The 13,734-nt window shown below is 40.7% G+C and overlaps 1 protein-coding gene across 1 annotated transcript; it reads left to right on the top strand.

The window, feature by feature from the left end:
* Nucleotides 1-3,727: 3,727 nt before the first annotated feature.
* LOC134226220 (galectin-9B-like) lies at nucleotides 3,728-13,564 on the top strand. The gene is made up of 8 exons (XM_062706838.1): nucleotides 3,728-3,886; nucleotides 3,981-4,065; nucleotides 4,318-4,685; nucleotides 7,055-7,198; nucleotides 7,516-7,586; nucleotides 7,902-8,162; nucleotides 13,021-13,200; nucleotides 13,350-13,564. The coding sequence occupies exons 1-8, from the start codon at nucleotides 3,856-3,858 to the stop codon at nucleotides 13,488-13,490; spliced, it is 1,281 nt and encodes a 426-aa protein (XP_062562822.1). The 5' UTR covers nucleotides 3,728-3,855; the 3' UTR covers nucleotides 13,491-13,564.
* The last annotated feature ends 170 nt before the right edge of the window (nucleotides 13,565-13,734 follow it).

Genomic DNA, 13,734 nt, shown 5'->3' with positions numbered 1-13,734 from the left:
GTTTTTCAATGCATGCAGTGTCCATATGTATTGCAATTATCCAAATATGGTATCCAGAGGCGCATCCATGTTCCGAGTCATGGGTAGGACAAATAGGAAATGCCGATTTGAGCAACAGTTCTGGAATAAACAATAGAATTAAGCGATTCGCAGGCTTTACAAGACTATTGTGTCACTTACATCCGGTAACATAAATAATAATTTTGGACTGATCACTGGAAGCAAGGCACTCTTCAACAGTCGAGATCTGTCCTGGCCCCGTTCTTGTGAATGCTGGAGGTAAAAGAATGGTTAGTTGGGAAGCCTATACTTAATAAAGGAGCAGAAAACTCCACGTCCTCCCATCGGTGCCACGGGAGATTTTGCAACTGTTAGTGTGAAAGCTGTAACGGTAGGAATCGTTTTGGTATAGAACGTGAAACACAGAAAGAATTAAGACATACAGAATACAGAGGCGTCGCGTCCGCATGTGCAACCTGTGCACTGCACAGGTAGCAATGTTGTCCCGAACAGTGAAACTCTCGAAAGATTGCTTGTCATTCGTATCCAAATATATATTTGGATTATATGCAGTTGTCATATGTTATGTACAAATTTGACGATTAATAAATAAATAATCGTAAAATATGCTCGATTTTTTTATAGGCGGCATGTGATCCATGTGATATGCATATGAGGCAACCGAAATGCTGCGATGGGGGCGCGTTATATTTTACTCTACGATACCGAAACGACGCACTGCCACATGTTGTCCATCACGTGCACTTTCAGTCGAGAACGGTTTGCCATGCATCATACACGCATTACTTTGCATGTGTAGGTCATCCGCTCTAACCGCAATCAGCGATGTATAGGTAGTCAAAGCGTTCGTCGCTGGCGGTGCACGGTTTGGTTCCGATGTACAAAAGCATATCGGTTTGGTGCCTACAGCGCATGGGCGATTGGATGAAGCGCGCGCGCAATCGGAACAAAATAGAATGAGAAAAGAGGCGGTGATTAAAAAAAAAATCTGCTCTCGCAAAGCGTGTCATGGCGAAAGTTCGGCATTGAATAAGCACATCGGAGCAAAAGCATCTTTCATATTTCATACACCCAATACCCAATATTTGTTTTTACCGTTTGGTATTCTTTTATTCCTCGGTTAACCTGAACTTGCACAGCTTTTCAAACACCACCTGAATTTTCTTTGATTTTTTGTGATTTTTTTCGTAGGATTAACTCATAGTTTCATTGACGCTAAAGGACTTAATCGAACTCAACCGTGTAAAAAAAGAACTGGGTGTACTGATTGGGATTTTAGCTTATGAAGAATTTTTCGTCAAATCCAATATCCAAAATATTTAGGAGCTGATATTCGTATACAATGTGAACAACTTAGAAGGTTTATCCATGACCATGGTAGCATAGCATAGCATATGTGATTGTACAAATCGTGGGTGGCTATACAATGCTCAATTGAGCAATCTACTGTATATTGTCGCAAATTGGTACTTGGGATTAGTACCTTTAACTTAGAAGGTTTATCCATGGTTCACACAAATTAATGAAAAATTGCATGAGCAGATGTGTACGCTGATGGAGGGAGGTACACATCTGAAACTGTTCGACATCTGTCCACGTGGTTCGAGAACAGCCCTTCCGGAAGAAAATTATTTATCAAAGGAATAAACTAAAAATGGAATAATTAATAATTGAGGAATGGTTAGATTATAAACTTTATTGTACAGACGCCATTTTTCTGTTATGTATGTAATACCCGTCTAATCATTCTAAACATATTTTAATTTTCTGGTTAACATATAACAATAAATACTCATCTCATTTCACGAAATAACTTGAATTAAAACTAAAAGATACCGTTCCATTGAATAGATAGATAGATGTCTTATCTGTCTATTGAAAAGTATTATGATTCTCATGATGGTATTTTTTTAATTTATAGTTTGGTTTAGTTTGAATTTAAGGCGTTCGATAAATGGGATGTAGCTTAGAAACAAATAGGCGGAACGGGAAACACGCTTGAAGATGAATCGTTTATATTGGGTGTGTCATTTCAGGTCCTTTTTATATGCGTTTTTCTCGAAATATTTAAATTTAATCAAACGGTGCACAGGTTGAAGAATTGATCACGCGACGCCTCTGACAGAATAGGAACCCATGATCTCCTGCTCTTAGGCAGAAACGATAGCCGCTAGACCACCGATCATGTCTCCGATTTGGGCAACAGTTCTGGTATTGAGAAATTAATGCAAATTTTACCTATACTACCGCTGAAAGCATAACTGCACACTAAAAAATTATGAATATTACAGATTACGTATGTGAATAAAATGACACAAAACCACATGACATAAACTTAATCGTATATTTTTCAATGTTAGATGATTTAAAATTACATGTCATGGAACCTAAACACAGCACCCGACGCACCTAATGCTCTAGCAGTCTATGACTTGATGCAGTGAAAAACTTGTTCAGTGCAAATCGTGAAACCTGCTTTACTTCGATCATCCCTCCTTCAAGAGACGAAGATAGCTGAGTGGTAACGTGTTGGGCTCTTACTCAGCGGCTTATATTCAATGCTCGTTCTTATCCTTTAATTTTTTTGTCAATTAAGTTGTGATATAAAATTAAAGTATCACCCAATTTTACGTCAAAAGTGACGCTCGTATATGTCGTTGTTACTTAAATTACTTAAATTAAATTACTCGATTATTTTTAGGTGTGTGTATCATGTTCAAATGAAATCCATTTCAAAATGGAAAAGTTATGCTTGCTTATAATCAATTCTAAAAATAATCAGAACTTGAAAAGTTCTTGTGGCCTGAATATTTGTATAATTTGTCAAAATTTCCTCAATTTTTAGAGGATATATTGCTTTTCCATTATCGATTATCGAATATATTTAAAAGCTTCTAGAAAAAGTCACCGATCACAGAAATTTGAAAAAATAATCAATTTTTTCTAACTGCTAGGATTTCATATTACCTCCAGGATTTAGCGATCCAAAGCAAACTACCAAAAAATCGCATGATTGTCAATCTGTTTTCGGAGCTCAGAACCCTTTAAGAGCGGTCTTCGGTATGTTTCTGGTTCCTCAGATTTCAATAGACCTTTTGAGGTTTGAAGAAGACTTTTTCCGTGAGCTTTGAATAATCCACTACTAAAATATTTAATTAATTGCATCTGCAGATTTCAACAACTTCTGTTTCACCTCTGTAAAACCTAGACTTCTTTGAGCGCTTTAGGGATTTTAAAGTGCCTGAAGTCCTAAACAACAATCAGTAGTCTATTGCTTTAGGATCCCAAAAACATCTATGATTATTGTTTTGATTCTGATTAACTTTAAAATCATCTTCTACTAACACACAAATTCTTGCCATCCAATGACTTCATATATGATATATATGTTCATATATGACATATATGTTCTTACCACAATCATGGGTAGGACAATGCTTTGACTGTCCCACCCAGGAAAATTCATGCGTAGGACATGTCCTACCTGTCCCACCCACTCCCGGCGCCACTGATGGTATCTGTTATTTTGCCCATGATAATTGTACATTTCTCATGCTATGTTCAGTATTTTTAATTTGAGCACATTTATTGACAATACGTATACGATTATGAGCCCAACTATTCCATAACTGACAGCACTCATGAACTGCACATTCATTCTTATCATTTTAGCAAACACTGACTGATAATAGCTGTATGTATGTACATACTATATCTCTCATCGACAGGTTTCTATTAGTCAGTGCTCAACAGTCATCGTTATTGGACAGTGCGGGCACTTGGTGCGATATATTTTTGAGCTAAAATTTTCTTCGGTGAATCAACTGGTTTTCAATGGCGACTGTTCCAGTGTATTCGCCGGTAGGTGCCGATCGACAATCTATCTAGTCGATCTTGTTTTGTTATACCTTACCTTGTTTGAACTCAATTAATATATTAACATCTTGTTTTGTAGGTAGTTCCATTTTTGGGCCTCATACCAGGCGGCCTTCGTCATGGATCAATGGTGCGTATTAAAGGCATCATCAACAATCACGGAGAGCGGTAAGAACTAGTGTCTACAACTAGAATCACGCAATGAAGTGTATTATTGAGTGAAAAATAGTGCAGTGAATCACACGCCTCAATTTTGCAAAACTGGAATTCACATTTTTGACTTCTATATATTTGTGTCAGTTTTATCATAAACCCATGCCTTATCACAATGCCTCGAATTGATAACGTTAATGCGTATCTTGATAAATATTGATTGCTTTCGTTCATCGGCGCTGTCTACACTTGTCCACACTCATACAGGTGCCAGATCAATATACAAACGGGCGCTGCATTGAACCCGCGGGATGACGTCACGCTGCACCTTAGTATTCGGCCCAATGAATCGGTGATCGTGCGAAACACGCTGCAAAATCAAGTGTGGGGTGCTGAGGAACGCTACGGCGGGTGCCCCATCAACTATGGGCAGTCGTTCGACGTACTGGTGCTGGTCGAGGTGAATCAGTACAAGATCGCGGTCAACGGTGTACATTTCTGTACGTTCAATCATCGTTTGTCGGTGCATTCGGCCAGATACGTTTCTATTAGCGGTGGTTGTGTGGTCCATTCGATTACGACGGAAATGGACACGGCTGGATCCGTTCCACCATATCCGGGAACTTCGATGCCAGGTAAGTGAGAAACACTGACCATCCTTACTTACTGGAGATGTGATATCTCTTAGCATAAGCTGGTTATAGCGTATTGTCTTTGCGGTGCATCATGTTTTCATGCATATTCATTAGCATTGTGTGTAAGATCTATAAGAAATTGTTTGATCAAAAGAAAAGAGGCTTGCGTTTCAATGAATAGCAACCAAGTTCCAGTAGTAATGCGAACCAATTAGATGTTTTGTATGTAAATATTTCTAATTGTCTACAAACTGCATAGCATTACGTACGATTGTAGCAGGAAAACGTCAATTTTTGGTATTTTTAGCAGAAACGCATATTGTAGAGTATGAATCATTTGATCAGTACAGTATACCGGATACAAAGTCGCTGCTTGTTTATTGCATTCAAGACACACTGGCGGAGTTGCTATTTATGCCAAAGAATCGGTTAAATTAAAGCTTCAATTGAAAATTGAACGAAGCCTGTGAACGAACTTGGTTCTTAGGCATTCCAGTTGCACGTGGCATGAAGATGGGTAATTATGGTGTTTTATTTCATTCTCCCAGTTCGAGTGATCAGCTTTTTTTTTTAATTTTAGAGGACTGGTGGGAAATTTTCATCGATTTTAGTAAACTAAATGTACTTGTTGCTGGTGATTTTAATATTAATTGGTGTGACGATAATTCGAATCATTTGAAGTGTCTGACTGACGATCATGTTTGCTAAATCTGATCATTATTAATTATCTTAAAGATAAATCATCTGGCTCAAACCTTTGTAGAGGTATGTGCCAGGACCATCATCATCATTGGAATAGTATACAGAAAAGCATCATTGCATTGGTCGCATTCGTCAGTTTGGGTGGAACGAATTAATTTTTATTTGCATTTTGGAAGACAGCATGGTATGGAATTTTATAGTAGGTACATACCTACCTGTTGATTTTATTTATCAATAGGATGTAATAAAATGTAAATTTGAGTGTTTCAAATGTTTTTCTGTGAATCAAATAGGGTAGGATGGGGTAGAAGGGTCACCTAAGGCGAACCCTCAATGCCTCAAAATAGAAACATTTTAATTTAGCTTTTCAACGTGGATCTATAAAAATAGCTCATAATCTGTAAGCCAGGGGCATGAAATAGAAAAAAAAAAAACACTTTTTATTTCATTTTGAGTCATTAAGGTAGAAGTCTCTTTTTCTGTCAATCAAAAAATTCCGGGCAAGATGGGTCACCTTTAACCCGCAAGGCGCAAGGCGATTTTTTAGAAATCGTCGAAAATATTTTTAACGTAAACAACCATTAAAACCATTAACATTAAACATATTTTCGGTTTGTTGTTTTAAAACAACATTGCGCATTTAAGGGTTAAATTCTGCAATTAATATTGTTGTTTTTATTCACAATACACAGATAGATAAGTTTATTGCCAATGATTTTATTGAATAAAAAATAAATTTAAAGCTTTGGATTAAGAAATGGCACTCTTAAAGACAAAAAAATATTTTTTTTTTGTTGGCAAACTAAAATCATTATGCTCAGAAGATAAAAGTAAAAAATGATTGAATCAGCAATGGAACATATGTTTTGAATACGAACTATGCTCTTCAATATGTGCTGATCCATCTTGTCCCATTTGCAAATTCATGTTAGAATGTTTAATTTTCGATCAAATTTATTTATTTCAACGCAGTTAGTACAACATCGCCTACAATACTTATGATACTTTTACTATACTACTAAAAATGTTTAAATTTTAGTTTGCTCGACGAGATTACCCCGTGGTGACCCATCTTGCCCCGCCTAACCCAACCCTACAATTCAAAAATTGAATTATTTAGTCTTTATTTTCGCAATGACAGACAAAGGCAATGTGGGAATGGAATTCGCAACACAATTCTTAAATAATATATTCATTTTTTTCTAATCAATTACAATGCCGGGAATATGAAAAAAACTAGTAGTAATATGAAATAGATTAAAAGGTAATCTTCTTTTAGTAGACCTCAGAATCAAAAATTCCGTTCAAAAAAATCAGAACTTTTATTTATTTATTAAATTTAGCCTTCCTTAGCCATGCGGTAAGACGCGCGGCTACAAAGCAAGACCATGCTGAAGGTGGCTGGGTTCGATTCCCGGTGCCGGTTTAGGCAATTTTCGGATTGGACATTGTCTCGACTTCCCTGGGCATAAAAGTATCATCGTGTTAGCCTCATGATATACGAATGCAAAAATGGTAACTTGGCTTAGAAACCTCGCAGTTAATAACTGTGGAAGTGCCTAATGAACACTAAGCTGCGAGGCGGCTCTGTCCCAGTGTGGGGATGTAATGCCAATAAGAAAAAGAAGATTATTATTAAATCTTCAACTTAAATTGTTTCTTTCCAGTGGGACCCCACCCGCCACCATATACTCCACCGTCATACCCTCCTGGACAGATTGGATTCGTGCCGGCACCACCCCCAATGCCTCCACCACCGCCATACACCCCGACGCCAGGCTATCCTGTTGGCAACACCGGTCACTATCCAGGTAGAATCAGACGAACACTGTTCATGAAACTGTTCTAGTAATCTACACCACAAACATGCAAAAATAAGCACAACCAACAAGAACCTTCGTCTAGGTATTAGAGACGATATTCTGCAAGATTTCTAAATAGAATGAGAATATTTTACAATATTTCACGTGAATGACGGTTTGCAACATTTATTGTGACATCTGAAATTTATTATTAACAAGTATTAATGTAACATATTCTCATTTGGCTTTCGCTTTTCTTTCTAAAAAAAATCTGAACAACAGAGTTTAATCATCCTGTTCAAATTACTTCCATTTTTTTCAACTAGGAGCTCCACCCCATCTTCCACCTGGAGGCTATCCGCATCACCCAGGCTACCCGCCAGCAGTCCCTTACTCGGTATTTACTGAAGAACTTAAAGCCAAACTTGAGAAAATGTAATCCTCCTGTTAGCACTGATGTTACTAATAGCCATTTTGTACTATATTTTAACTCCTACGCATTGTATTCACCGATCCGTAATATAATATTTGTATGGTACCTATATAACCAAGACCCACGTGAATGCCCTGACTAAAACTTAACCCCTTAAAAAAATACACTAACAATAAAAGCACAAAGGTTAGAAAGTAAAAGGTTCGTGTTGAATGTAGCATGCAGTCCGCTTTTGCAAAGTTGTGTTTGTCCTAATTGCTTTACATGTTTGTCGTCCAGTCAGTGCAACCGACAGCCCCCACAGCAACGTCGACCGCCTCCGTGATACAAACAACCCCAACTGCTGTTAACCAACCTAAGAGCACTACAGTAAAAGACACGGTCATCACTGGAATGCAGCAGACGAAGAATTTTCTACATGATGCCATCTACGGCAAGACGACGACCTCTCCGTCCTATCCGCAGCAACCACCGATGCAACAAATACCCCAATTTCCTTCCTATCCATCTCAACAGCCAGCTGCTTATCCATCTCAACAGGTGAGAAATTTCACTTCATGAAAGGGCCCATTCACAAATTACATAACACTTTTGGGGGTGGGAGGGTGTATGTCCGAGCGTTACGGCCCATACAAATTTCAGAACCATTCCATACAAAAAACGTTACGAGAGGGTGGGTGGGGGTTAAAAATGGTCAATTTTAGCGTTATGTAATTTGTGAATGAACCCAAATACACGTCATACCAAAAGGCGGATATTATGTGAGTTACCCATACCTCGAATTTCAGTTAAACCCCTTAGTTGACTACACCACTATGTAGGTAATGTAATCAATATAATGTAGTTAGGAATTCTACAGTTCCAAGTGATTCCATTTTAGCGCATTTACACTCGAAGTCCTGGCGACGAAACCTCAATAAGGAAATAGAGGAAGTCGTTAGGCATCTGAATAAAATCGCCCTATGAAGCCCTATGTATACATTCGGGGAAGCTTCTCAAATCAGCTGTAGTTAGAGAGAATTTGCACTTGATGACTGTTCAGTGTTTATATTCAATAATTGGCCTTGTGTGTGGGTGCATCGAGCTAGGAATTTGTGAGGATTGTGAGCTATATTGTGAGCTATATGTTTGACGCTACTACCATGTTTTCAATTTATCCCAGAAATTAGTACCACTGTCATTATAATGCTATTTTAAATGATCTGATTAGAATACATTCTTCTAGGGTAAAAAAGCTTACTTCCGGAAGACAGAATCAGCCGTGGAAAGTAATATTAACGATATGTTGCGAAACAAGGTCCAGGTATACGGACACACGATATGTTGCGAAACAAGGTCCAGGTATACGGACACATTATCAGTTAGGGTAGGACGAGGCAAGATGAGCACCCTAAGAATAATACTGAATACCTTCTCAGCAAGCATACTTTTCTATATTACAATACAACAGTTCTTTATTTTGCGCCTCATCGAACATTTAGACTAGAACCCGAATTTCAAAAAGAACTGTAATCCTAATAAATGTGACTTAACTCAGACTCTGTTTTTGACTGGCTCAAATACACTAAGGGGCAAGATGAGCATTCCTACGGGGCAAGAAGGGCACCCTTCTAAAAATATTTTTTTTAAATAGAAAGTGTGGAAAAGCGGGCATCGAGCAGCTACCTTCTACCAAAGCTGTGGCACCACCAACGAGCTGGGAACCGGCTTCATAGTGCTGGGTAAGATGCGCCAACGCGTGATTGGATCAACGCAAGGATGTGCAAGCTGAGGATTAAAGGCCTTTTCTTCAACTATAGCATCATCAACGTGCACTGCCCACACGAAGAGAGACTCGACGACGAGAAAGAAGCGTTATACGCTCAGCTGGAGCAGACATACGATGGATGCCCACTGCGGGACGTCAAAATCGTCATCGGTGACATGAACGCACAGGTAGGAAGGGAGGAAATGTATAGACCAGTCATCGGACCGGATAGTCTGCACACCGTATCGAATGACAACGGCCAACGATGCATAAACTTCGCAGCCTCCCGCGGAATGGTAGTCCGAAGCACCTTCTTTCCCCGTAAAAATATCCACAAGGCCACATGGAGATCACCTAACCAAGAAACGGAAAACCAAATCGACCACGTTCTAATCGACGGTAAATTCTTCTCCGACATCACGAACGTCCGCACTTACCGCAGTTCGAATATTGAATCCGACCACTACCTCATTGCAGTATGCCTGCGCTGAAAACTCTCGACAGTGTACAACACGCGTCGAAGTCGGACGCCGCGGCTTAACATTGGGCGGCTACAAGACGGTAGACTAGCCCAAGTATACGCGCAGCAGCTGGAAGTGGCACTCCCAACGGAAGAGCAGCTAGGCGCAGCGTCTCTTGAAGATGGCTGGAGAGATATTCGATCCGCCATTGGTAGCACAGCAACCGCTGCACTTGGCACGGTGCCCCCGGTTCAGAGAAACGACTGGTATGACGGCGAATGTGAGCAGTTAATAGAAGAGAAGAATGCAGCATGGGCGAGATTGCTGCAACATCGCACGAGGGCGATCGAGGCACGATATAAACGGGCGCGGTACAAACAAAACTCGATTTTCCGGAGGAAAAAGTGCCAGCAGGAAGATCGAGACCGTGAAGAGACGGATCAAGTGTACCGCGCTAATAACACACGAAAGTTCTATGAGAAGTTAAACCGTTCACGTAAGGGCCACGTGCCACAGCCTGATATGTGTAAGGACATAAACGGGAACCTTCTTACGAATGAGCGTGAGGTGATCCAAAGGTGGCGGCAGCACTACGAAGAACACCTGAACGGCTATGTGGCAGACGAAGATGGCGGTATGGTGATGGACCTGGGAGAACGCGCGCATGACATAATTTTACCGGCTCCGGATCTCCAAGAAATCCAGGAGGAGATTGGCCGGCTGAAGAACAACAAAGCCCCTACCCCCACTACCAGGAGAGCTATTTAAACACGGTGGTGAGGCACTGGCTAGAGCGCTGCACTGGGTCATTACCAAGATTTGGGAGGAGGAAGTTTTGCCGCAGGAGTGCATGGAAGGTGTCGTGTGTCCCATCTAAAAAAGGACGATAAGCTGGATTGTAGCAACTACCGTGCAATCACATTGCTGAACGCCGCCTACAAGATACTCTCCCAAATTTCATTTAGTCGACTAGCACCAATTGCAAGAGAATTCGTGGGGCAGTACCAGGCGGGTTTTATGGGCGAACGCTCCACCACGGACCAGGTGTTCGCCATTCGCCAAGTACTGCAGAAATGCCGCGAATACAACGTGCCCACACATCATCTATTCATCGACTTCAAAGCCGCATATGATACAATTGATCGGATTTCCGGATAAATTGACACGGTTGATCAAAGCGACGATGGATCGGGTGATGTGCGTAGTTCGAGTTTCAGGGGCATTATCGAGTCCCTTCGAAACCCGCAGAGGGTTACGGCAAGGTGATGGTCTTTCGTGTCTGCTATTCAACATCGCTTTGGAAGGGGTAATACGAAGAGCAGGGATTAACACGAGTGGTACAATTTTCAATAAGTTCGTCCAGCTATTTGGCTTCGCCGACGACATGGATATTATCGCACGTAACTTTGAGAAGATGGAGGAAGCCTACATCAGACTGAAGAGCCTACTTGGGCTCACTGGTAACTGCCGAAAATGATACCAGTAGAGAAATTCGGAGACGCATAGTGGCTGGAAATCGTACGTACTTTGGACTCCGCAAGACGCCCCGATCGAATAGAGTTCGCCGCCGTACCAAACTGACTATCTACAAAACGCTTATTAGACCGGTAGTCCTCTACGGACACCAGACCTGGACGATGCTCGTGGAGGACCAACGCGCACTTGAAGTTTTCGAAAGGAAAGTGCTGCGTAGCATCTATGGTGGGGTGCAGATGGCGGACGGTACGTGGAGGAGGCGAATGAACCACGAGTTGCATGAGCTGCTGGGAGAACCATCCATCGTTCACACCGCGAAAATCGGACGACTGCGGTGGCCGGTGGGTCTGGCACGTAGCCAGAATGTCGGACAGTAACCTGGTGAAAATGGTTTTCGGCAACGATCCGACGGGCACAAGAAGGCGAGGTGCGCAGCGGGCAAGGTGGATCGATCAGGTGGAAGATGACTTACGGACCTTCCGTAGACTGCGTGGTTGGCGACGTGTAGCCATGGAACGAACCAAATGGAGAAGACTCTCATATACCGCTCAGGCCACTTCGGCCTTATTTATTTACCAAGAATCTTGTATCCAAGTGTGTGGCGAGAAACATCTTTAAGTCACTACTTTTTTCTATAGAAGAAGCCTGTAAGATAAGCGAAAATCGTATCTACTTGATGAAATTCCTTTTTCGTTTCGTCATTCTTACGCCTCACTCATTTTTCGCGAAAATTTTCAGTATGCATTCATAAAAATTTTATGACCGCAACGGGATTCGAACCCAGAACACCAACAAAAACGTTACTGGGTTGTGCTCAATCTAGCCATACCACCACATCGACTGCTTATTGGGGAAAGGCTATTTGTTCCATAAAAGCTACTCTTGTCTTGTTTGCATTGGTGAAGGCACGAAAAGGATGAAAGAAGTGAGAAAACGGGCAAATCAACTTTTCACGGCACTGAAGTGAGGGAGAAATAGTTTCTCATCAGGCCTTTTTTCTTTCCCACAAAATGATTTCTCGGCGAAAATTTGCGTGAGTGAGCATCCTCTGCTCGTGAGAATGAGGGAGCATTGCAATCCCTGATATTTACCAATCAAAAGTTGCATTTTTTCAGCTCTAAAAGTCACCCGAGGACGAGGTGCACCCTAATCCAATTAGGTAAAATTGCTCTAAATCAGCCAACTTAAGAGCTACAGAAAAAGCTTTTTTAGCAAAATTTATTGGAATAAGCTGCGCTACAACTTTGTAAAACATAACATGTCAGTATTCCGAGAAATGATAGCACCATAATGATAGCCTTACTGTTCCTAACAATTTTGTAGAACAACATTTTTTTCTAAAGTTTTGGCGTAAAATGCATCTTTCCGCGTAAAACTGTATCCTGGACCATAGTGCAATAGTACATGCCCAGCATTTATCGTTCTAATAGATACATTTATCGCTATGTAGTTAATTTCATAAGCGTTATTTAGTAAGGTAAATTTTAAAATCAGTAATACAGTATCCCAACGTTATATAAATTATACAGATTTTGTTCACGATTAGCGAGCACCGCTAGTGCTTCAGTCATTAATGGTTAGAATGGTCTTGCAATTAACAATCCGAGGCATCACCGTGTAACTTACATTTGCCCCCCTTTTGGCAATAAGCGTGTAGCGGTGTGGCGTATATAAAGCATCTTGCATTCATCTATACCCAAACCCATTTTCACAGCCTCCAGGTTCTCAGTATCCAATGATGGTAACAAACCCAGCGCTGCCCGGTCATCATCAGCAGCAGTACAATAGTCCCCAGCAAAAACCGTCTACGGGTGGAATTTTCGGATCCGGTACGGGGATAGCAGCCACGGCTTTGGCAGCTGGAACAACCGCCGTCCTGATGCACAAGCTTCCTGTACGTGATGGCAAGAAGGAAAAGGCTACCAAATTTGGCTAAATAAATGCTTTGTTTATATCAAATTTGCTTCTAGTTGAGTCCCGAACTGCAGGTGTACTGAAAAACGGAATATTTTAATCGGTTTCTGTTTTTATTCTTGTTCACAGAAAAAGACCAAAAAGTCCAAAAAATTTATGAAATATGCCGCTGGAGCTGGACTATTGGGGCTCGGAGGATATGCAGTCGGAAAGGGGCTTCGTCGACGTGGAAGCAGCAGTAGCAGTAGTAGCAGCAGCGATAGCGATTGAAGGCATTAAAATAATTCATATACATATAAAATTACCAAATATATATTGATCAACAAAACATTAATGTCAATCAATGTTTCAATTTTGTTCTACATTTTTTCCAGTTTAAGTTAGTCCCTGATGTCTCATTACATCTCAAAGTTTTTTTCTTTTTTTTTTTGTCTTTATTAAAGAGACTTTCAGCCCGAGGCTGGCTCGTCTCCGGTCTCAAAAAGTTGCCTAACATTATTCACAACGACCGATT

This window comes from Armigeres subalbatus, chromosome 3 (assembly GCF_024139115.2).
Source record: "Armigeres subalbatus isolate Guangzhou_Male chromosome 3, GZ_Asu_2, whole genome shotgun sequence".
Taxonomy (NCBI): domain Eukaryota; kingdom Metazoa; phylum Arthropoda; class Insecta; order Diptera; family Culicidae; genus Armigeres; species Armigeres subalbatus.
Note: the sequence above shows the minus strand (reverse complement) of the source record. Positions and strands in the feature narration are given on the sequence as shown.

Bases quoted from the DNA above. Each gene is read 5' to 3' on its own strand.
- LOC134226220 (XM_062706838.1), top strand. From the start codon at position 3,856: ATGGCGACTGTTCCAGTGTATTCGCCGGTAG. The intron at 7,199-7,515 runs GTAGAATCAGAC...TTTTTCAACTAG, and splicing joins CAACACCGGTCACTATCCAG to GAGCTCCACCCCATCTTCCA. The intron at 8,163-13,020 runs GTGAGAAATTTC...CCATTTTCACAG, and splicing joins CTGCTTATCCATCTCAACAG to CCTCCAGGTTCTCAGTATCC.